This window comes from Scyliorhinus torazame, chromosome 1, assembly GCF_047496885.1.
Source record: "Scyliorhinus torazame isolate Kashiwa2021f chromosome 1, sScyTor2.1, whole genome shotgun sequence".
NCBI classification, from domain to species: domain Eukaryota; kingdom Metazoa; phylum Chordata; class Chondrichthyes; order Carcharhiniformes; family Scyliorhinidae; genus Scyliorhinus; species Scyliorhinus torazame.
This window is the reverse complement of record NC_092707.1, coordinates 24,763,092-24,788,634: the sequence shown is the minus strand read 5'-3', so window position 1 is coordinate 24,788,634 and position 25,543 is coordinate 24,763,092. Positions and strand designations below refer to the sequence as shown.

At 44.7% G+C, this 25,543-nt stretch overlaps 1 protein-coding gene across 2 annotated transcripts in view; it reads right to left on the bottom strand.

Moving 5' to 3' along the window:
- Positions 1-25,543, bottom strand: part of lrrc74b (leucine rich repeat containing 74B) — a 110,265-nt gene that overhangs the window by 62,678 nt on the left and 22,044 nt on the right. For both annotated transcript variants that reach the window (XM_072475707.1, XM_072475632.1), the window contains exons 4-6: positions 20,542-20,674; positions 18,681-18,887; positions 2,795-2,904 (exon numbers count right to left, since the gene is read on the bottom strand). In XM_072475707.1, the coding sequence (XP_072331808.1) occupies positions 2,795-2,904; positions 18,681-18,887; positions 20,542-20,674 (450 nt within the window). The remainder of the gene's footprint in view (positions 1-2,794; positions 2,905-18,680; positions 18,888-20,541; positions 20,675-25,543) is intronic.

Genomic DNA, 25,543 nt, shown 5'->3' with positions numbered 1-25,543 from the left:
GACATTGCTCATATTAGGCAATTCTCTCCCAGATCTTAATCTGATTAAAATTTCAGATGGTAACATCTATGAAAGAAATCGTCATGATCTACTGCAAGTAAAAGATCAAACACAGATTTTTCCTCATCTTGACTTAGGTCACACAATTTCAAAGGAAGTTCAACATCAACTAAATTCCAATCTAACAAGCAAAAAGAACATTAAAACTTCTTCATCACCTGTGAAATTAAGTAGATCAACAAGGCGAAGAAGACCAAATCGACTGAATTTGTGAACTTTTGCATAATTCTAGCAATTGCTGCACTATGTAACCATTGCATTTCAAATGTAAAATTTTCTTTTAATATGTGCAAGAAAATGTTTAAAAAAGGGGATGTAGTGATCTCTGTACATCAATATACATGATCAATATATGCAATGCTAGTACAGGTAATTGAACACTAGATGTCTCACTATCAAGACCTATATTAATAGCTTTCCCGCTCTTTCTGTTCGAGTGTGTGTCAGGAGTGCAGAGAGAACAGACATAGGAAAGCTAGAGAGAGAAGTTATTAGTTATAAAAACATTATATTGTATAATTTAATTAGTTATCTCGATTTGTTTCTTTGTTTACTAGTTGAGTATTAAGTAAAAAAACCTCACAATATTTATTTATTGGGGGGGGGGGGGGGGGAGGCTCACCTTTAGAAGCCAGTCTAAGATCAATCTAACTTACACCCCTTCAAGTTACTGCTCTCCATGTGCCTGTCTAAGAGTTGCTTAAATGTCCCTAATGACTCTGACTCCACCACCTCTGCTGGCAGTGCATTCCACACACCCACCACTCTCTGTGGAAAGAACCAACCTCTGACATATCCCCTTATCTTCCTCCAATCACCTTAAAATTATGTCCCCTCATGACAGCCATTTCTACCCTGGGGAAAAGTCTCTGGCTATCCACTCTATCCATGCTTCTCATCACCTTGTACACCTCTATCAAGTCACCTCTCTGCCTTCTTTGCTCCAGTGAGAAAAGCCCTAGCTCCCTCAACCTTTCTTCATAAGAAATTTTCCTCATGATCAAATCGTGCCCTGCTTTCACCTCGATGTGAAATTTTAGACTTTGTGCAATATTTTCCGCTCCCGGGCATATTCAGTGATGGGAGCAGAATATCCCAGCCTGTATTACTAGGTGCAAACATAGGAAAGAGTTAGGTGACAGTGCGTCACTAAAATGAAGCATTGTTTGTCAATATCATATGTTACAATCTTGATATATGCACTTTAATTCATTCAAATTTAAAATTAAATATCTCCATGTATAAAAAGGTAAATAATAAAACAGAATTACACATGTACTTGTGATCTAAATTAATGCAATATAATTACAGTTTGAATGAAGTTAGGTTGAGGTTGATTTTCCCCTGCCCTGGTCTCAAAAGGTACAGAAAAACATCAGAGAAAAAAGATTATTCTATGATTCTATCATGGGTAAGATGGGTATAGAGGGTTATGGGCCAAGTGCGGGCAACTGGGACTAGCTGAATGGTAAAAACTGGGCAGCATGGACTGGTTGGGCCGAAGGGCCTGTTTCCATGCTGTAAACTTCTATTATACTGCAGCGGAGGTTGGGTTTTTGAATATATTGAAGGTTGAGTTGGACTGATTTTTGATCTCCAAGGAAATCAAGGGTTGGGGGTGGGTAGAGAGGAGGCCAAATTCAGAACAGCCATGGCCTTATTGAAAGGCAGAACGGGTTTGAGGGCCAAATAGTCCACTGCTGCTCCTATTCCGTATGTTCTTAAGATGAGCAGCAATCTTTATGTTGCCATTTTTTACAAACTTTCTCAATGGCTCTTTTTGCCTGGTGGCACAGTGGTTAGCACTCCTGTGTCAGTGCCAGGGACCTTGATTTGATTCCAAACTTGGGTGACTGTGTGGAGTTTGGACATTCTCCCCATGTCTGCACACCCGGTTTCCCCTCAGAGTCTAAAGATGTGCAGGTTAGGTGGATTGGCCATGCTAAATTTCCCCTTAAGTGTCCAGAGGTTAGGTGGGGTTATGAAGTTACGGGGATTGGGTGGGGGAGTGGGCCTAGGGGGTGCTCTTTCGGAGGGTCGGTACAGACTCGATGGGCCGAGTGGCTCCCTTCTGCATTGTAGGGATGTTATGAAGATGATGCAATAAATATACATTGCATGCAAAGGGGTGACAGTATGGCTTTACACACTGATTTCCATTATTCACACTAACCGCAGATCTGGGTCAGACTGCTTTCTTAGAAACCTAGAGCTGCCATTTCTTGAGCTATGTCTTAAAGAGAGGGGCCAGATCTTCACTTTGTATTTGCATGTTTCACATTCAAAGTGATGCTAACTTTTTCTGAATGTGTAATTCATTCATTCATATGTGCTCTTCCAAAGATAAGTCAAGTCCTTGGCTCCTTGTCTGCTGATGTTTCATCCTGTGTCAGTTTCTTGGCAGTTTCTGTCAGTTTTGCCATTATTCCCACTCTCAGGAGCAGAACGAGGAAGCAGATCCCAAGATTACCTCAGCTTGAACAGGAATTAAGCTGCACTGTTGGTGATATTCTGAACTGCACCGAGCCAAGTGAATGAACCTGCGCTGAATGATGCAAGTCTTTTCTAATTAGATATGGAGGCCATGTTCAATAATGTGCCACCACCCACCACCCTGCCCCAAGTTTCATTTGAAGCCACAAAATATCTCGCTGTTCAGACATTATCATGGCGTATAACTATAATTATTTCCTTCAAATAGTCAGAGGAATCCACATAGCCTTGTAGTACTCACCCCGAGGCCTTCTGCTATTGCGATACATGCTTTGCCACGGAGATAATTCCAGCTTAGGTCCAATTCTATTATCCCAGTGTTTTCTGCTATAGCATTTCCAAGGTCTTCACCTTTACAAAGCAACAAGTAAGTTACTAAAGCCTGAACATCTTTGTGAAACTTAATAAATCGTGTGAAATTTGCCAAGTAGCTGACTATGTAAGGCAGTGAGAAATTGGAGAAGATGAGAAAATTATACAAACACAAAGTCAGACATTTACCCGTGGGATATTTGTGTGGTCAACCTTTACAAAGACACCAAAAAAAGATGAGCAGTAAAAGACCTTTGGTTCATTCAGCCTCTTCCACACAATTTGGGGTATTGTGTTCCATTCCGGGCACCTTATTTACGGAAGGATTTTAAACCCCAAGAGAGAGTGCAGAGGAGATTTACTAGAATGATGGCAGGAATGAGGAATTTTAGATACAAGAAAGATTGGAGAAATTGGGCTTGTTCTCCTGGAGCAGAGAAGAGGTGACCTTGTTGAGGTGTTCAAAAGTATGAACAATTTTGACAGGGTAAAGAAGGATACTTTGTTTCCACTAGTTGGTACGTCAGTGACTAGCGGTCACAATTTCAAGATGGTCAGCAAGAAAGCTAGAAGTGAGGTGAGGTATTATGGGCCAGGGTTTAGAGAACACCAAAGTATATCATGGAGTTCACCTGAACCACAACTTTTAATAGATTTTGGTTATGAGGAGCACAAGGGCCCACTATCCAGGTGTTATGCAACAGAGAGCTTAAGTATTTTTAAACAAAACAATGTTTATTCTATGAATCCAGTTAACATTTTATAAACACACAGTAAACATCTCATCAACTACCAAAACTGATACCTCCCCCCAATGATACAGTACTCTATAGGTAATTCTTAGTAACCCCCCCCAAAGATACAGAACTCTGTAATCCTTAGTAACTTTCCTAACAACATCCATAAGTCAAACACCCTTTTTTTCCCTACAAAAACAGTAGGTTTGTATTCCTTACAGAAACAGGTATTACTTTGAAATTATCAAGTGATCTGGAGACATTTTTAGCATGCAGAGAGAGACTAAAATACCCCTTCTTGGTTTGGATGCCGCTCCCCAACTGAACCCAAAGTAAAATTCAGAGTCACAAAAACAGCTTCCAGCTCAAAGCAAAGTAAAAAGCAGAGCCAGAGCCCAGCTCCACCTACACATTGACATCACTGCAGCCACTTGAGAAGACAAACATTTCTTAAAATGACATTCCCATGACAGAGGAGAAACATCGTCACTCAGATAGTTATTGAGGTTTGGAAAGCACTGCCTGGGAGAGAAGTGGAGGTGGATTCCATAGGAGGTTTCAAAAGAAAACTGGATATATATTTGAAAGTGATTAATTTTGAGGCTACGGAGATAGGGCTGGAGAATGGGACTAGCTGGGTAGTTCTTTTGAGATCCAGTGTGGACACGATAGGCCGAATGGCCTCCTTCTGTGCTGAAAATAACCAACAATTATGTACCACAATAATACAGAATCATAGACTAGCACAACACAGGAGGTGGCCATTTGGCCCGTTGAATACGCATCAGGTCTTTTTGGCCCATCGGGTCTGCACCAACCCTCTGAAAGTCCACCCTACCTATGCCCAATCCCCCACCCTATCCCTATAACCCCATCTCGGAGCAATTTAGTATAGCCAATCCACCCAACCTGTACAGCTTTGGACTGTGGGCAGAAACTGGAGCACCTGGAGGAAAGCCACGCAGACATGGGAAGAATGTACAAACTCCACACAGTCAACCGAGGTCGGAATCGAACCTAGTTCCCAGGCACGGTGAAGCAGCAGTGCTAACCACTGTGCCACTCCAGCAATCCAGTGCATACCATTGTCCTGCTGCTTCTCCATGCCCTTGTAATTTTTTTCTCCTTCAAATATTTATCTAACTCCCTTTTGAAAGCTGTGATTGAAATTATTTCCAGTGCATTGAAAGTCCAAATCACTCATGTAAAGTCAGGCCTGGTTCCTTTGCCAATCATCTTAAATCTGTGTCCACTGGTTACAGACCCTTCATCCATTGGAAACCATTTCTCTATCTACCTCTTTCACGTTTAAATATCTTTATCGGATCTCCTCTTAAATCTTCTTGAAGAAGAACATTAGCTTCTCCAGTCTATACCGTAATTATAATCCCCCATTCTAGGAACCATTCTCATTCCTGCCTTCCTTAAGTTGGTGCACAAAATTCGGCACAAGAGTCCAGCTGATCCTGCTTTTTCTTAAGTCACACTAATGTTCCATACTGGTTTTGCATAAACTCCTGGCTTATGTATTCTAGGCCTCTATTTATAAGACTCATGAACTGTTTTATTAAGCTGTCCTGCTGTCTTCAAGGAATTGTGAACAAACACCTCCGGGTCTCTCTGTTCTTCCAACTCCTTTAACATTGGACCATTTATTGTATTGCCTCTTCTCATTTTGCGGATAAAAGCCTCACAGTTGCCTGCATTGAACTTAATCTGCCATGATTCCACCATCCCACCAGCCTTCAATATCCTCTTGAAGTCTATTACTATTTCCCCACTATTTACTATCCATCCATGTTTTGTATCAAATTTCAAAATTGTGCCATGTACCTCCAAGTCCAAACCTTTGATGTATATCAAAACATGGGCAGCACAGTAGGACAGTGGTTAGCATTGTTGCTTCACAGCGCCAGGGTCCCAGGTTCGATTCCCGGCTTGAGTCACTGTGCGGAGTCTGCACGTTCTCTATGTGTCTGCGTGGGTTTACTCCGGGTGCTCCGGTTTCCTCCCACAGTCCAAAGACGTGCTGTTAGGTGAATTGGACACTCTGAATTCTCTCCGTGTACCCAGCAACTTCATTGCAGCGTTAATGTAAGCCTACTTGTGACAATAAAGATAAAGATTAAGAACAGCAGCCATCCTAGTACTGAGTTCTGGGAATGCCTCTGTACACCTTCCTTCAGCTCAAAATACAGCCATTCAACACAACTCTGCTTTCTATACAAAATGGTTTATTTTATTTTCTTCGGGGAGGTGTCATGGGAGTGTCCCTTTAAGAAAGGTTTTTCTCTTATCACATGGCTTCAGTGATGTCATTTTGTGAGTGGAGCTGAGCTGTGGCTGTGAGTTTTTCTTAGTTTCACTTTCACATTTGGCTGCTGTGGACTCAGACAGAGAACAGAAGTGTTTTGGCCTGTCTCTCTCTATTTTCATTTTAACTACCAATCCAGTAAAATTCACCTTGGTGGTGGCTTTAGATTTAGTTTAATTTCCGGAAGGATTTAAATCTGTTGATGAGACAGGGTCAGAATCTCAGGAAAAGCCAGTCTTATTCAAGTGAGAATGCAGAGTGCCCTTCACAAACCCAATCTGATGTAAGACATAGGACCAGAATTAAGTTATTCGGCCCATCGAGTCTGCTCCGCCATTCGATCATGGTGATATGTTCCTCATACCAATTCTCCTGCCTTCTCCCCACAAACTCCTGATCCCCTTATTAATCAAGAAATCTCCTTATTAATTAAAAACATAAGAACAAGGAGCAGGAGTAGGCCATCTGACCCTTCGAGCCTGCTCCGCCATTCAATGAGATCATGGCTGATCTTTTAAGAACACCAGATTTGTGCTTGAGGTGCTGTTATAAGCTACAGACTAAGAGCTGAAAGGTGGAATAAGACATAGAACATCACAGCGCAGTACAGGCCCTTCGGCAGTCGATGTTGCGCCGACCCATGAAACCACTCTAAAGCCCATCTACACTATTCCCGTATTGTCCATATGTCTATCCAATGACCATTTGAATGCCCTTAATGTTGACGAGTCCACTACTGTTGCAGGCAAGGCATTCCACGCCCTTACTACTCTCTGAGTAAAGAACCTACCTCTGACATCTGTCCTATATCTCTCTCCCCTCAATTTAAAGCTATGTCCCCTCGTGCTAGACATCACCATCCGAGGAAAAAGGCTCTCACTGTCCACCCTATCTAATCCTCTTATCACCTTGTATGCCTCAATTAAGTCACCTCTTAACCTTCTTCTCTCTAAGGAAAACAACCTCAAGTCCCTCAGCCTTCCCTCATAAGATCTTCCCTCCATACCAGGCAACATTCTGGTAAGTCTCCTCTGCACCCTTTCCAATGCTTCCATATCCTTCCTATAATGCAGCAACCAGAATTGCATGCAATACTCCTAATGCGGCCGCACCAGAGTTTTGTACAACTGCAACATGACCTCATGGCTCCGAAACTCAATCCCTCTACCAATAAAAGCTAACACACCGTACGCCTTCTTAACAACCTCTCAACCTCGGTGGCAACTTTCAGGGATCTATGTACATGGACACCGAGATCTCTCTGCTCATCCACACTACCAAGAATCTTACCATTAGCCCAGTACTCTGTCTTCCTGTTATTCCTTCCAAAATGAATCACCTCACACTTTTCTGCATTAAACTCCATTTGCCACCTCTCAGCCCAGCTCTGCAGCTTATCTATGTCCCTCTGTAACTTGTAACATCCTTCCGCACTGTCCACAGCTCCACCGACTTTAGTGTCATCTGCAAATTTACTCACCAATCCTTCTAAGCCCTCCTCCAGGTCATTTATAAAAATGACAAACAGCAGTGGCCCCAAAACAGATCCTTGTGGTACACCACTAGTAACTGGACTCCAGTCTGAACATTTCCCATCAACCACCACCCTTTGTCTTCTTCCAGCTAGCCAATTTCTGATCCAAACTGCTAAATCACCCTGAATCCCATGCCTCCATATTTTCTGCAATAGCCTACCGTGGGGAACCTTATCAAACGCTTTACTGAAATCCATATACACCACATCAACTGCTTTACCCTCATCCACCTGTTTGGTGACCTTCTCAAAGAACTCAATAAGGTTTGTGAGGCATGACCTACCCTTCACAAAACCGTGTTGACTATCTCTAATCAAATTATTCCTTTCCAGATGATTATACATCCTATCTTTTATAAACCTTTCCAAGACCTTGCCCACAACAGACGTAAGGCTCACTGGTCTATAGTTACCGAGGTTGTCTCTACTCCCCTTCTTGAACAAGGGGACAACATTTGCTATCCCCCAGTCTTCTGGCACTATTTCTGTAGACAAAGATGACTTAAAGATCAAAACCAAAGGCTCAGCAATCTCCTCCCTAGCTTCCCAGAGAATCCGAGGATAAATCCCATCCGGCCCAGGGGACTTATCTATTTTCACTTTCCAGAATTGCTAACACCTCCTCCTTATGAACCTCAAGCCCTTCAAGTCTAGTAGCCTGTATCTCAGTATTGTCGAGAACATTGTCCTTTTCCTGTGTGAATACTGACAAAATATATTCATTTAGCACCTCTCCTATCTCCTCGGGCTCCACGCACAGCTTCCCACTACTGTCCTTGACTGGCCCTACTCTTACCCTCGTCATTCTTTTATTCCTGACATATCTATAGAAAGCTTTAGGGTTATCCTTGATCCTACTTGCCAAAGACATCTCATGTCCCCTCCTGGCTCTTCTTAGCTCTCTCTTTAGGTCCTTCCTAGCTAACTTGTAACTCTCGAGCGCCCTAACTGAACCTTCACGTCTCATCTTTACATAAGCCTCCTTTTCTTCCTCTTGACAAGTGTTTCAACTGCTATAGTAAACCACGTTTCCCTCGCTCAACCACAGCAGGGGCTGTTTAGCACAGGGCTAAATCGCTGGCTTTGAAAGCAGACCAAGGCAGGCCAGCAGCACGGTTCAATTCCCGTAACAGCCTCCCCGAACAGGCGCCGGAATGTGGCGACTAGGGGCTTTTCACAGTAACTTCATTGAAGCCTACTTGTGACAATAAGCGATTTTCATTTTTCCTCCCTGCCTGACAGGTACATACTTATCAAGGACACACAGTAGCTGTTCCTTGAACAAGCTCCATATTTCCATTGTTCCCATCCCCTGCAGTTTTCCTCTCTATCCAATGCATCCTAGGTCTTGCCTCATCGCATCATAATTTCCTTTCCCCCAGATATAACTCTTGCCCTGCGGTTTATACCTATCCCTTTCCATCACTAAAGTAAATTTAATCGAATTGTGGTCACTATCACCAAAGTGCTCACCTACCTCCAAATCTAACACCTGCCCTGGTTCATTACCCAGTACCAAATCCAATATGGCCTCGCCTCTCGTTGGCCTATCTACATACTGCGTCAGGAAACCCTCCTGCACACATTGGACAAAATCGGACCCATCTAAAGTACTCAAACTATAGCGTTTCCAGTTAAAGTTAAAGCCCCCCATAACAACTCCCCTGTTACTTTTGCCACTATCCAGAATTATTTTTGCAATCCTTTCCTCTACATCTCTGGAACTTTTCAGAGGCCTATAGAAAATCCCTAACAGGGTGACCTCACCATTCCGGTTTCTAACTTCAGCCCATACTACCTCAGTAGACGAGTCCTCATCAAAAGTTCTTTGACAAATTCAAAGATGCCAAACAATGCTTGGAATGCGAGCATTAGCAGGTGATTAAATCTTTACAGATCCAGAGATGGGGTAACCCCAGGTTAGAGAGGTGTGAATTGTACCAAGCCAGGACAGTTGGGAGGATTTCGCAGTTTCGATGTCACTAGCTTTCGGAGCGCTGCTCCTTCCTCAGGTGAATGAAGAGGTCTGTTCCAGAAACACATAATAGACAAATTCAAAGATGCCAAACAATGCTTGGAATGCGAGCATTAGCAGGTGATTAAATCTTTACCGGTCCAGAGATGGGGTAACCCCAGGTTAAAGAGGTGTGAATTGTACCAAGCCAGGACAGTTGGTAGGATTTCGCAGGATTCCTATTAGCCGATGGGGAACCGAAGATGGGCTCTGAAGGAGCTGATCTTGGCTTTGGCCTGAGTAGGAGCAGGTCCCCGTCAGGGAGGAAACGACCTGAGCTCCGTGTCCACTCTGTCCTGTGCTTGCCCCCCCCTACCAGAGGTTCGATGGGATCTGGTTCCAGGTCCTGTGGATCCCCTTATAACCGTGTCCAACCCCAGCTTCAACTGGTGCAAATTTGCACCTTGGGAGCAGCTGGAATAGATGGGCAGCAGTCCAGACTGTGTGCATCTCACACTTGGCCCCGTGAAAGGCGGAGAGAGCAAGGTGGTAGAGAATTATCTAGTGGTTCTGTTTTATTAAATTCTGTTTGGTATTTTGAACTGATATTTCTAACAAGGTGTCAGAAACCAGAATTGAGCTGCAAGGAAGTTCTCTCTCCTACAGTGAGGAAACACTCACCTAAGTTGTCAGTGAAGCTCAGTTGAAGTGAGCAGCATTTGGGGCAGCACGGGAGCGCAGTGGTTAGCACAGTTGCTTCACAGCTCCAGGGTCCCAGGTTCGATTCCCGGCTTGGGTCACTGTCATTGTGGAGTCTGCATGTTCTCCCTGTGTCTGCGTGGGTTCCCCCCCACAGGGGGATGTGCAGGTTAGGTGAATTGGCCATGATAAATTGCCCTTAGTGTCCAAACAAAAAAAGTTAGGTGGGGTTATGGGGAAAAAGGTGGAGGTGTGGGCTTAAGTGGGGTGCTCTTTCCAAGGGCCGGTGCAGACTCAATGGGCCGAATGGCCTCCTTCTACGCTGTAAATTCTATGATTCTATGATTATTCCTTTCCCCCCTTCCCTTCTGAGCAACAGGGACAGACTCTGTGCCAGAGACCTGTACCCCATGGCTAAGAAAGAATAGTTCTTTCTTAGAACATAAGAACTAGGAGCAGGAGTAGGCAATTTAGCCTCTCAAGCCTGCTCCACCGTTCAATATAATCGTGGTTGATCTTATCATGGCCTCAACTCCACCGTCCTGTCCTCTATAACACTTCAACCCATTACCAATTAAAAATCTGTCTAACTCCTCCTTAAATTTACTCATTGTCTCAGCATCCACCATACTCTGGGGTAGTGAATTCACAGATTCACGACCCTTTGGGAGAAGCAGTTTCTCCTCATCTGTTTCAAATTTGCTACCCTTTATCCTGAGACTATGACCTCCCGCTCTAGAATGCCCCACAAGAAGAAGCAACTGCTCCACGTCTATTTTATCCAAACCTTTTATCATCTTATATACCTCAATTTGATCTCTCCTCACTGTTCTAAACTATAGAAGGTATAAGCCTAAACTCCTCAATCTCTCTTCAGAAGACAAACCCCTCCTCTTTGGAATCAATCTAGTGAACCTCCTCTGAACTGCCTCCAATTCCACTATATCGTTTCTCAAATAAGGGGACCAAAACTGTGCTCAATACTCCATGCGGTCTCACCAATGCCTTGTACAGTTGCAACAACACTTCCTTACATTTATACTCTACTCCGACAGGTTTAAATGCCAACATACTATTCGCTTTCTTTATTACTTGCTGTGCCTGCATGCTAGTTTTCTTTTCTTTTTTTAATTTAGAGTACCCAATTCTTTTTTTTCCCAATTAAGGGGAGGCGGTGGCCTAGTGATATTATCACTGGACCAGTAAACCAGAAATCCATGGTAATGCTCTGGGGATCCGGGTTTGAATCCCGCCATTGCAGCTGGTGAAATTTGAATTTTATAAAAATCTGGAATTAAAAAGTCTAAGGATGACCATGAAACTATGCAGATTGTCGTAAAAAATGATCTGATTCACAAATGTCCTTCAGGGAAGGAAATCTGCCGTCCTTACCTGATCTCCCATATGTGTGACTCCAGACCCACAGCAATGCGGTTGACTCTTAACTGCCCCCACAAGAGCAATTAGGGTTGGGCAATAAATATTGGCTCAGCCAGCGACGCCCACATTACGTGAACAAATTTAAAAAAGAAAATTTAGCGTGGCCAATTCACCTACCCTGCACATCTTTTTGGGTTGTGGGGCTGAGACTCGCAGACCTGGGGGAATGTGCAAACTTCACATGGACAGTGACCTGGGTCCTCAGAGCCGTGAGGCAGCAGTGCTAACCACTGCGCCACTGTGCTGCCCTGCTAGTTTTCTGCGGCTCATGCACGAGGACACCCAGATCCCTCTGCATGGAACACCATGAAGTCTCTCCCCATTTAGATAATAAGTTGCCTTCCCATTAGTCCAACCAAAATGGATAACCTCATACTTATCCTTGTTAAACTCTATCTGTCACATTTTGGCCCACTCACCTAACCTATCTATATCCATATTACGTTTCTTATTTTCTCATTGCAACTTACTGCCCCACCTATTTTAGTGTAATCTGCAAATTTGGCGATAGAACCTTTCCTGCGTCCAAGTCGTTACCCATGGCAAACATTCCTCCAAGCGAGTTGCCAGCACCTTCGGCAATTTCTTCGCATTGCCATTCAACAGAGATATGGGCCACACTTCTCTTAATCCTGTCCTTCAGGATTAAAGAGATAGAAGACTGCGCCAATGTGGTTTGCAGAAAAAATTGTGTAAGTTTAGAGTGCCCAATTCACTTTTTCCAATTAAGGGGCAATTTAGCGTGGCCAATCCACCTACCCTGCACATCTTTGGGTTGTGGGTGAGACCCACACAAACACTGGGAGAATGTGAAAACTCCACACGGACTGTGACCCAGGGCTGGCATCGTATCTCGGATCTCAGCGCCGTGAAGCAGCAGTGATAACCACTGCGCCACCGTACTGCCCCTAGCACCCCAAGGGATAACAAATCGTTAGCATATGGATGGTAATGGCATAGTGTAGGTTAGATGGCTTTTGTTTTTTGACTTCCCATGTCGGTGCAACATCGTGGGCCGAAGGGCCTGTACTGCGCTGTATCGTTCTATGTTCTATCCCCAGTAGATGTGGCCCCAGCTCCGTTTCAAGTTTTTAATAAAATTCCACTGAGAATCCGTCTGGGCCTGGAGCCTTCCCACACTGCATAGAACCTCTGCACCTCAATTTCCTTCAGCCCAAGCGGAACCTCCAGCCCCTGCAATTTCTCCCTCTCCACCACCGGGATGTTCAAACCACCGAAACATTATACCACCCTCTGGCTCCGATCTGTACAACCCCTGGTAAAAGGTCTGAAATACCCCAATTATCCTTCCTGGATCAGAAACCACTCCTCCCCCGGGTCCTTAACTTGCATTATTTCCCCGAGAGGCCGCCTGCCATCTCAACTGGTGAGCCAATAACCTAGTGGCCTTCTGCTCATAGAACGCCCCTCGTACACGCGAAAGCTGGCCAACTGCTTTGATACCAATTCGAACTACATCTGGAGCTGCTTTTTCTCCATCAACAACTCCTCCTTTCGGGTAGTCGAGTATTGCCGGTTCACCACCAGAATAGCCTATACCAACCTCTGTCTCTCTATCCTTCTCCCTGTGAGCCTTAATCGAGAACAGCTCCCCCTAATCACCGCCTTTAATGGCTCCCAGAATGTGGAACGTGAGACCTCCTCACACTTATTAAACTCCACATACGTCCCGATAGTAGTGACTATCCTCTCACGCCCCTTTATTGGCAACAATGCCACATCGAGCCTCCACGGAGATTGCTGGGTGCAACCCCTCTCCAAAAATAAATCTACATATTGCGGAGCGTGGTCGGACATGTCAAGTGCCGAATGTTTCAACGCTACCACCCCAGGAGCAGCGCCTAATTCACCATGAGGTAGTGACTATGGGAGTAAACCCGTGCACACGTGAGAAAAAGGAGAATTCTTTCTCCTTTGGGTGTCTAAATCTCCATGGATCTGCACCCCACATCTGCTCCATGAACCCGAGCAGCTCCTTCGTGACGATGTCTTAAGGGATTTGGGACATGACCTGTCCCATCTGAGATCAAGCATACAATTAATATCCCCCCACCCCACAATAATCAGCTGATGGGAATTCAGATCTGGGATGGCCGCCATCACCTTCTTCATAAATTCCGTTTCTTCCCAATTCGGTGCGTACATGTTCACCAAAACCACAGGAATCCCCTCCAACCTCCCACTCATCATCTACCCCCAGATGCAACATTATGTTACTCATCGAGAAGGCTGCCCTCTTAATGATAAGCAACACGGTTCCCCATGTCTTTGCGAATGGAACACTTGTCCCGTTCACCCTTTCCTCAACTTTGTTTTATCCCTAATCCTCAGGTGTGTCTCCTGTAAGAAAACCACACCCACCTTCAAGCTCTTTAAACGGGCCAACAACCAAGATCTTTTAACCAGCCCATTCAATTTCCTCATATTCCATGTGACCAGTTTGGTGGGGGGTCACCAGGCCCCTTCCCAATCTGGTTAACCATGCCCTACTCATAAGGGAATCTAACAAAGCTCTGCCTCGTCCAGATTCCAGGCCCACCCAAGATGGCCACCGTCACCTCTATCCATCCAGCAACTTATCAAAGAGACCTTCACCATCGGCAGCCCACCTTCCCCATCCCAAACAAGGAAAACTAACCAACAAAGAACAAAGAACAATACAGCACAGGAATAGGCCATCCTGCCCTCCAAGCCTGTACCAGTCATAATACCAACCTTGGCTAAAACCCTCAGCACTCCCTAGTGCCGTATCCCTCCATACCCAACCTATCTATGTATTTGTCAAGATGCCTTTTGAATGCCGATAATATATCTGCTTCCACAACATCCCCTGGCAATGCGTTCAAAACAACACCACCAACCCCCCCCGCCTTTCTCCCCCACTCCATTAACCAGCATCTCTGCTACCAGGGTGAGCCCCTCCCCTGCATCTCTGCTGGCAGGGTGCCCCCCCCCCCCCCCCCCCCCCCCACATCTCTGCTAGCAGGGTGATGACCCCACCCCCCCCTCCCCAGCAGCTGGAGAGAAACGCAAGTTATATTTTCAAAGATTCCACACAAAACCCACCACTACCCAAACTGGATTTTAATCTGATACACCATACCAATCTGTCCCCATACCCACTTCCCTGTCCCTCCACATTCCCAACCGTTGCTTGAAAATATCAATAACCCCTGCCCCGAATTTAGGGTAACAGATATTACAGAAATATACAAAATATGATAAGAAATCCCCAGTGAAAACAAAACAAAAATCCAAAACTTCGCCACACAGGTGAAACTGCCCAATACATCAAATTTCCCCAGTCCATGCTCCTTGTTGGAAGTTGTTTGCCTCCTCCAGACGTGTCAAAATAATGGTCTCTGTCCCCATGCGTGATCCACAAGCGGGCTGGGGAGACCATTCTGAATTTCACCTTGCTCCTAAAAAGAGCCGACTAGGCATTATTAAACCCGGTCCTCCTTTTCACCATTTCCGCTCCCCAAGTCCTGGTAAATTCTAATGGTGTGGCCTTTCCACTTGTACCCTCATGTCTCCTTCGCCCACCTCAGGATCTTTTCTTTGTCTAATTACTTGTGACTCTGTTGAAATATTATTGCCCCTGGCGGCTCCCTGGATTTGTCTTTTTCCTCAGCAAAGATGGGCCTGGTCCACCTCACGAAGCGTAAAAAGACCCCCATCCCACCAGCTGCCCGAACATCTTTGCCACATACTCCGTGGCCTTCGCTCCTTCTATGCCCTCGGGTAGCCCAACGATCCTCAGATGTTGTCATCTGAGGCAAGTCTCCAGGTCGTCGTTCCTGGCCTTCATTATTTTTTGCCCCTCCGCCATCATCATCACCTCTGCCTCCAAGGAGGCAATCCAATCTTCATGATCTGAGACTGTCTCTGCCACTTTCTGGATCGACAAACTCTGTGCCTCCAACCACTGCTCCACTCTTTCTCAGTCACTTTTGCCAGATCGTCCATGTCCTTTAAACTCTCCCGTCGGAAACTCCACCAACTTCTCAGTCATCCATTGAGCGGGAAACGATGCCATAGGTCTCTCCGTCATATTTTTCCCTCCTGCGCCACGTGCATCTTCGGAATCTGAAGAGAGCCTTTTACGCAACACTCCTTGTTTGGTAACCTTTAGACATCCCATACCGTAGGAGGAATCCTAATTCTTCCACTATATCACTTTTTTACCTTCATAGCACTTGCTAAAGGGGCAAAAAGGGCCAAAAATCAAGTCCTCAGGCAGGAGCCACATTTTGTACAACCTTTCACTTCATGGCCGTCACCAGAAGTTCACAAGCCTTTTATGTGGTACTTTATCAAGTGTCTTTTGAAAGGCTATACACACATCAACTGCACTGCCTTCTTTCACCCTGTTTTAATCAGGTTCATCAAGTACAATGTGCCTGTAACAAACCCATGATGTTTGTCCTTCATGCTTGTCCAGTGGCTGCTAACTTTCTCCAGGATTATGGTTTCCAAATGTTTTCTCACCATCAATGTTAAACTGACTGACCTGTAATTGCTAGGTTTCTCAAGGGCAATTAGGGCTGGACAACAAAAGCTCTGGCCTAGCCAACAATGTCCCATCCCATGCAAGAACTTCAAAAAAATCCTTTTCCCCTTCTTTGAACCGTTGTCCTCATTAACCAACACTCTTCCCTCTGCAGCCGAGGATGCATTCCATCCAGACTGGGTGACTTTATAAAAAGTCCTTTCATGGGATGTCTCCATTTCTGGAAGTGCTGGCATTTTTTTCTTATCCATAATTGCCCTTAAGAAGGTGGTGATGAGCTGCCTTTTTGAACTGCTGAAGACCATTTAGTACAGGTACACCGAGAATGCTGTCAGGAGGGAGTTCCAGGAATTTGATCCAGCGACAGTGAAGCAATGGCGATATAGTTCCAAGTTAGGATGATGTTCTGCTTGAAGAGAAATTTGCAGGTGGTGATGTTCCCATGCATCTACTGCCCTTGTCATTCGAGGTGGTTGAGGTTGCAGATATGTATGGTGCTGTCCAAGCAGCCTTGGTGAGTTAATGCAGTGCACTTTTGTGTACAATACAGTCCACTGCCACTGTTGCAGAGGTAGTGAATGTTTAAGTGGTGGGTGGGGTGCTGATCAAGAGAGCTACTGTCACGTTCTCCCCGTGTCTGCGTGGGTTCCTCCTGGTGCTCCGGTTACCTCCCACAGTCCAAAGATGTGCAGGTTAGATGGATTGGCCATGATAAATTGCGCTTAGTGTCCAAAAAGGTGAGGTGGGGTTACTGGGATGGGGTGGAGGTGTGGGCTCTTTCCAAGGGCCGGTGCCGACTCGATGGGCCGAATGGCCTTCTGCACTGTAAATTCTATGATTCTAAGAGCACTCCAGACTTGTGCTCTGTAGACAGTGAACAGGCTTTGAGAGTTCGAAGTTGAGGTACTCACCTCAGAATTCCCAGCCTCTGACCTCATCTTCTAGCTACAGTATTTATATGGCTGGTTCAGTTCCGTTTCTGGTCAATGGTAACACCAGGATGTTGATAGTGGGAGATTCAGTAATGGTAATGCCAATGAATGTAAAGGGGAATTGGTTAGATTCCTCTTATTGGAGATGATCATTCCCTGGCACTTGTCTGGCATGAATGTAACTTGCTACTTTATCAGCCCAACCCTGAATGTCTTAATGCATATTGGCATGGACTGCTTCAGAATCTGAGGAGTTGCAAATGGTACTGAATATTGTGCAATCATCAGTGAACATCCCCACTTCTGACCTTATGATGCAGGGAAAGTCTTTGATGAAGCAGCTGAAGATGGTTGGGCCTAGGACACCACCCTGAGGAACTCCTACATTGATGTTCTGGGGCTGAGTTGATTGGCCACCAAAAACTACAATCATTTACATTTGTGCTTGGTATGACTCCAACCAGTGGAGAGTTTTATCCCTGAATCGTACTGAGTTCAATTTTGCTAGGCCTCGGATGCCCTTGATACTCTACTCTCAGCCTTTCTCGTACTTCCTCTTGATCTATTTTAATATCGTCTGGTGTTCTGACAATCTCCTTGTTTACTGTAGCTTTGGTAAAGTCAGCTTCCTTGGTAAACACTGACGCAAAGCCATGCCTTCTACTTCCCTTTTAGATTTCCTTTTTAGTCCCTAGTCCACCTCATCACTTTTATCACATCCTATATAATATTTATTGTCACGAGTAGGCTTACATTATTAACACTGCAATGAAGCTACTGCGAAAAGCCCCTAGTCGCCACATTCCGGCGCCTGTTCGGGGTACACGGAGATAGAATTCAGAATGACCAATTCACCCAACGGGACTTGTGGGAGGAAACCAGAGCACCCGGAGGAAACCCAAGCAGACACAGGGGGAACGTGCAGACTCCGCAGAGTCAGTGACCCAAGCCGGGAATCGAATCTGGAACCCCGGCGCGGTGAAGCAACAGTGCTAACCACTGTGCTACCGTGTTGACATGCTTATGGTACACCTTTAATTTCTACTTATGTGGACTCTCAACCTATTCTTGTACTGTCTTTTTGCCTCGTTCAAAGCCATGAGCTCCTGGGAAGAGCAAAAAGGCTGATAAAATCTCAGGCTTGTTTAGGTAAAAGAATATCTGGAAAACTAATCTCTCAATCCCCATAACTATCAAAAATAGTTCAGGAGATTACTCTGGCCATAATTCTATGCAGTACTTACCTTTAAGAGGTGCTCTTTATTCCAACCAAAAACAGGTCTAACTCCAATGTGAAGGAACTCAGTGAATTAGCATCTCGTGTATGAGCTGGCAACCTGTTGCAGAAGTTCACTGTTGTTTGGGAAAAGAAGCAGCAGCTGACATCTCACCTAGATCTATCAAAGAACAATACAGCACAGGAACAGGCACTTCGGCCCTCCAAGCCTGTGCCTTCTATCACTTGAAATTGTAACCGTTGGTCCTTCCTAATCTACTTGATTTGAGTAAATTGTCAAACTGGGACACAATCTATTCGTTTCTCCAAAGTATGAAGTCCCAGCACCTTTCACCTATCTTGATAACGTAGCTTACCATCTATTGATTTGTGAACACCGGATAATTTATTTGTATGCAAATACAAATTGCAAAATATGTATTGTACTAACATACCTAAAGTATTGCCAATTTTGTTGTGGCTCAGATCCAAGTATTTCAACTTGTGTGAGATGCATATAGCCTCAGCCAGCAACATAGCAGCATGATCATCAAAATAATTCCCAGAAAGGATAGCTCTTGTCAGTGTTAAATTTTCCAATAACATGGAGGCAATTGCTCTGGCCCCTTCAACTCCTAGTTGGTTGTCTGACAAATCAACATCTACAAGTGATAAAAAAGACAATATTAAAGGAAAGAGTCTCACATGTGGATCACTATATTTAAAAAGAAAAAGAGAAAAAGGCACAGGAATTATTAACGATCAATATGGTCCTATTTGTATTAAAAATAAGAACAGTCAGATTTCATGGATTATTTATTTAAAAACAAAACATTTCTAATTACTAACTTAGGAAGCTCAGGCCTAACCCTGTCTTCATCAGACATCTCACCAGGTGTCTGTACAAATTGCTTTTCAGTCACGACAGTAATTAAGATCCAAAACCTAGGCTAACATCTCAACTTCCTCAGTTCGGGCTGCCGAAGCCACTACCCTCTCACCTGAAATCACAAACCAAACTTAGGACCAATGGTCTGTAAAGCTTAGCGTTACAAATGCAGTACATTGTGTACCACACCATGAAGAAAGGGTACTCTATAAGGCCTGGATAAAGATGTTTTCAGTTCAGAGGAGCATGGGAAAGTAATTACAAGTAAAGGCAGAAATCAGGTGAATCATAAACCCAGTTGCAAGGATTATGCGGTTTAAAATGGTTATCTGCACCCCAAAATGAGATTGTTGTTCCATTGATGTATTGTTATCTGTAAATAACATGGTAAAATAAGAAGGGGGTGATCTGGTTCATGCTATTCAAAGGCGGGGCGATGAGTGAGCAGGCGGCGGGGTGATGAATATCACTGCAGGCCTGCTCCCTGGCTTCATTTTATTCCCAATCATTTTATCAGAAACAGGATGAGGGAACAGCAGGGCTATTTGCCCACAAGTGATGGGTAGCCCAATGACTCTGTTAATGGCCTATTGAGGCCTATGTCAAAGATCGACTGCAATTTTCCAGATGGTCTCTAGGTCCCCAAGGGCATTGGGTAACAGTGTAACTGCTGGGAGCAGGCCTTCCGGCAGCAGACCAGGGCGGTGACAGTCTTCCAAATTCCTAATATCCTCCAAAATTAGGAATTAGAAATGTTTTGTTTTCAAAAGAAATAAACCTTAAAATCTTAAAGTTTTATTGTGCTGTGGGGGGGAGAAACAGTGCTCCAGGCATGCCTTTTGTTCCCATCTGGCTCCAGTTGCAATCCCAGCCAGTCCTGTGGTGATACTCCCAGCTGCTAAGAGCCTTTTTTTTATTCTGCAACGGTTGGAAGCATGGCATCTCCATGTTGTGGTTCTCTCTCCCTCACTTACCTTAAAAGACCAGCTTCTGCTTCTTCAGCACTGGAGGTCTTCCTAGTGGCCCTTCAACTTTGAGAGCATACCAGCTGTCCTCAACTGGATGATGAACCCATCCTCTGGCAAATTCTGGGAAATCCTCAGCTGGGTACCTGTCCCTCACAAAGTTCCAGGCCAGGACCCCCATTTCAGCCTGATGGGAAAGCCCACAGGAAAACTCCTGTTCAAACTCATTGTTAATCAGCAGCCGTTTTATACAGTGAAGTTGATGAAATGAGTTTGGCAATTTAGTTTTTAGGAATTTTCCAACATGTCCCCTTGTTCTTTACGTCCCTCCTAACAAATGCCGTTCTTACTGGTCATACTGTCACAGGTGATTAGTGGATATGTGTGGGAAAGTAAAAAGCAGCACCGCCTTGCTCGGCAGACTTAAGTCAATAGGTTAAGGAGGTATAGAGATGCTTAAACCTGTAATGTAACAGTTATCCTTCAGCATTTCACTGATAGCTCTGGCACCTTCTGCCTCCAACCAGTTATCCTTCAGATTCAACTTTAAGACAGATGTGTTGGTTATCAGAGAAACAGAAATTGCCTTGGCACCCTGAAAGTAAAGTAAAAAATAATTAGTGGAATTTCCTTGCTTTGCAGCTTTTACAATCCACAGGAGTCTACGATTTTCAGGATGAGATCACTGGAAAATGGATGAAGAAAGGTGACATTCATTTTCCAGTAGGACACTGAAAAAGTTTTGCTTTAATTGCCTTTTGGTTGAGATGTTAAACTGGCTTGCTTCTTAGATAGTTGCAAAATATCCCATGCTACGGTTTCAAAGAAAAGCAGGGACGTTCTCCCCAACGTCCTGGCCAATATTTATCCCTCAGCCAACATAACTCGATTATCTGGTCATTATCACATTGCTGCATAAGATGTGGGATCATCATCTGTACAAATTGACTCACACATTTCCTATATTAAAACAATGGCAACATTGCAAAAGTTGGCTGTCAAGTGCTCTGTCAGGTCCTGAAGTCATGAAAAGCACTATACAAATCCAAGTCAGTCTTTCTTTTTCTGTATTATAAATTTAAAGTACCCAATTCATTTTTTTTTTCAATTAAGGTTCAATTTAGCGTGGCCAATCCACCTACCCTGCACATCTTTGGGTTGTGGGGACGCGACTCGCAGAGAATGTGCAAACTCCACGGACAGTGACCCGGGACCGGGATTGAACCCGGGCCTTCGGCACTGCGTGGCAGCATTGCTAACCACTGCACCACCATACCGCCCTCAAGTCAGTCTTTCTCATGCCAGTACATTTATATTACCTCAGACCAAGAGTCTGAAGAGGAACAATGCTGTTCAATAAAGAATATTTCTTTGTACTTTTCTTTTTTATTTACTGACACACTGACAAACGATTTTGGAGTTCAGCAAATTAAAGAAAATACAGATGATACATATCTTTCCCAGCATTTTCTGCCTTAAGATGACCAAGTGCAGCCAAGGGCAGACCACCTCATGTCTATATGCAATTTATATTACAGTACAGTCTATAAACATAAAAGATAAATTTCAATCATGAAGAAAAGAGAGGAGAGAAAGCGAGAAGGGGAGTGGTGTGTCCACCCTTGCACACAAGGCGGCACAACAGGCTTGGAAGGCTGAAGGGCCTGTTCCTGTGCTGTATTGTTCTTTAAGGTAGCACAGTGGTTAGCATTGTTGCTTCACAGCACCAGGGATCTGGGTTCGATTCTCGGCTTGCGTCACTGTCTGCGCGGAATCCACACGTTCTCCCTGTGTTTGCGTGGGTTTCCTCCGGATGCTCCGGTTTCCTCCTGCAAGTCCCCGAAAGACGTGCTTGTGAGGTGAATTAGACATTCTGAATTCTCCCCCCAGTGTACCCGAACAGGCGCCGGAGTGTGACGACTAGAGGATTTTCACAGCAACTTCATTGCAGTGTAAATGTAAGCCTACATGTGACACGAATAAAGATTATTATCTCTTGTCAAAATAGAAACAGAAATTAGTGGAAGTATTCAGCAAATCAGGCAGCATCTTTGGCAAGAGAAACAGTATTAATGTTTCAGGGTTATGACCATTTCTAATTGTAAACATTCAAGTCAGCCACCTATCGCAAAATTATTATACATCACCATTTGTTGTACTGAGGTTCCAAGCAGTTGAAAGTGACTCCTTAGTGACACCAGGGGAGCGCTCTACTGACCATGAAACGAGTGGGCCAGTTAGATAGTGTGAGAGACTATAAATCGGGAACCACGCTGGGTGCTGATCAGTTACCCATCTAACTGGTCCGCTCGCATTGGCGAGATCTGGATCCCGCTGTGATGTGGCAAGAAACCAATTAAGACCAATCTCCATACCCATCAAGATAGAAAATAGGAGAAGGAGGACATCATTTGGCATTTCGAGCCACCTGTTGTGTTATGTACTCTGGGATAACACAGGCTGCAACTCGACGCAGCTTTGACCAAAAGATACTCCAGGCTTTGAAGTAAGTTCAATGTGATTTATTGAATCATTAGCACAGTTCTCTATGAGTTCGACTCTCCTGCTAATCTTGCTATAGTAACTCAGTCTAACTAACCAGCCTGCTCTCAGCCACATGGTGGGTGTGATGCTTCTGATCTGCCACTGTCCTACTCTCTAAGTATCGCTTGTGGAAAGAGACAGAGTTGTGTGCCCTGTCCTTATATATGGGTTGTGTAATGCCCCTTGTGGTAGTGTCACCTCTGGGTGTCTTGACTAACCATTGGTCGTGTCCTATACTATGTGTTCATTAGCTGTATGTCGGCATGTCATGATGCCTCTGGTGCTCCCTCTAGTGTTTACTTAGTCGTAGTATATTTACATTAACCCCTTGTGTATTTACAGTGATGCATATCACCACAGCACCATCATTCATTATGATCATTGCTGATCATCCAATTCAAAAGCCTAATTCCACTTTCCCCCATATCGTTTGATCCCCTTCGCCCTAAGTGCTAAATCTAACTTCTTCATGAAAACGTACAATGTTTTTGCGTCAACTACTTCCTGTGGTAGAAAATTCCACAGGCTCGTCACTCTCTGGGTGAAGAAATTTCTCCACATCTCTGCCCAAATGGCTTACCTCATATCCTCAGACTGTGACCCCTGGTTCTGGACACATCCACCATCGGGAACATCTTTCCTGCATCTTCCCTGTTAGAATGGTACATGTTTCTAAGAAATCTCCCTCATTCTTCTGAACTCCAGGGAATACAATCCTAACCTAGTCAATCGCTCCTCATATGTTAGTCCCACCATCCCAGGAATCATTCCCTCTAGAGCAAGAACATCCTTCTCAGGTAAGGAGACCAAAATATTCAAGGTGTGGCCTCAGCAAGGCCCTGTATAATTGCTGCAAGACAGCCCTGTTCCTGTACTCGAATCCTCTCTGTCTGAAGATCAGCATACCATTTGCCTTCTTTCCCGCCTGCTGTACCTAGAACATAGAACAATACAGCGCAGTACAGGCCCTTCGGCCCACGATGTTGCACCGAAACAAAAGCCATCTAACCTACACTATGCCATTATCATCCATATGTTTATCCAATAAACTTTTAAATGCCCTCAATGTTGGCGAGTTCACTACTGTAGCAGGTAGGGCATTCCACGACCTCACTACTCTTTGCGTAAAGAACCTACCTCTGACCTCTGTCCTATATCTATTACCCCTCAGTTTAAAGCTATGTCCCCTCGTGCCAGCCATTTCCATCCGCGGGAGAAGGCTCTCACTGTCCACCCTATCTAACCCCCTGATCATTTTGTATGCCTCTATTAAGTCTCCTCTTAACCGTCTTCTCTCCAACGAAAACAACCTCAAGTCCATCAGCCTTTCCTCATAAGATTTTCCCTCCATACCAGGCAACATCCTGGTAAATCTCCTCTGCACCTGTTCCAAAGCTTCCACGTCCTTCCTATAATGCGGTGACCAGAACTGTACGCAATACTCCAAATGCGGCCGTACCAGAGTTCTGTACAGCTGCAACATGACCTCCCGACTCCGGAACACGATCCCTCTACCAATAAAGGCTAACACTCCATAGGCCTTCTTCACAACCCTAACAACCTGGGTGGCAACTTTCAGGGATCTATGTACATGGACACCTAGATCCCTCTGCTCATCCACACTTTCAAGAACTTTACCATTAGCCAAATATTCCGCATTCCTGTTATTCCTTCCAAAGTGAATCACCTCACACTTCTCTACATTAAACTCCATTTGCCACCTCTCAGCCCAGCTCTGCAGCTTATCTATATCCCTCTGTAACCTGCTACATCCTTCCACACTATCGACAACACCACCGACTTTAGTATCGTCTGCAAATTTACTCACCCACCCTTCTGCGCCTTCCTCTAGGTCATTGATAAAAATGACAAACAGCAACGGCCCCAGAACAGATCCTTGTGGTACTCCACTTGTGACTGTACTCCATTCTGAACATTTCCCATCAACCACCACCCTCTGTCTTCTTTCAGCTAGCCAATTTCTGATCCACATCTCTAAATCACCCTCAATCCCCAGCCTCCGTATTTTCTGCAATAGCCTACCGTGGGGAACCTTATCAAACGCTTTGCTGAAATCCATATACACCACATCAACTGCTCTACCCTCATCTACCTGTTCAGTCACCTTCTCAAAGAACTCAATAAGGTTTGTGAGGCATGACCTACCCTTCACAAAGCCATGCTGACTATCCCTGATCATATTATTCCTATCTAGATGATTATAAATCTTGTCTCTTATAATCCCCTCCAAGACTTTACCCACTACAGACGTGAGGCTCACCGGTCTATAGTTGCCGGGGTTGTCTCTGCTCCCCTTTTTGAACAAAGGGACCACATTTGCTGTCCTCCAGTCCTCTGGCACTATTCCTGTAGCCAATGATGACATAAAAATCAAAGCCAAAGGTCCAGCAATCTCTTCCCTGGCCTCCCAGAGAATCCTAGGATAAATCCCATCAGGTCCCGGGGACTTATCTATTTTCAGCCTGTCCAGAATTGCCAACACCTCTTCCCTACGCACCTCAATGCCATCTATTCTATTAGCCTGCGGCTCAGCATTCTCCTCCACAACATTATCTTTTTCCTGAGTGAATACTGACGAAAAATATTCATTTAGTATCTCGCCTATCTCTTCAGACTCCACACACAATTTCCCATCCCTGTCCTTGACTGGTCCTACTCTTTCCCTAGTCATTCGCTTATTCCTGACATACCTATAGAAAGCTTTTGGGTTTTCCTTGATCCTTCCTGCCAAATACTTCTCATGTCCCCTCCTTGCTCGTCTTAGCTCTCTCTTTAGATCCTTCCTCGCTACCTTGTAACTATCCATCGCCCCAACTGAAACTTCACACCTCATCTTCACATAGGCCTCCTTCTTCCTCTTAACAAGAGATTCCACTTCCTTGGTAAACCACGGTTCCCT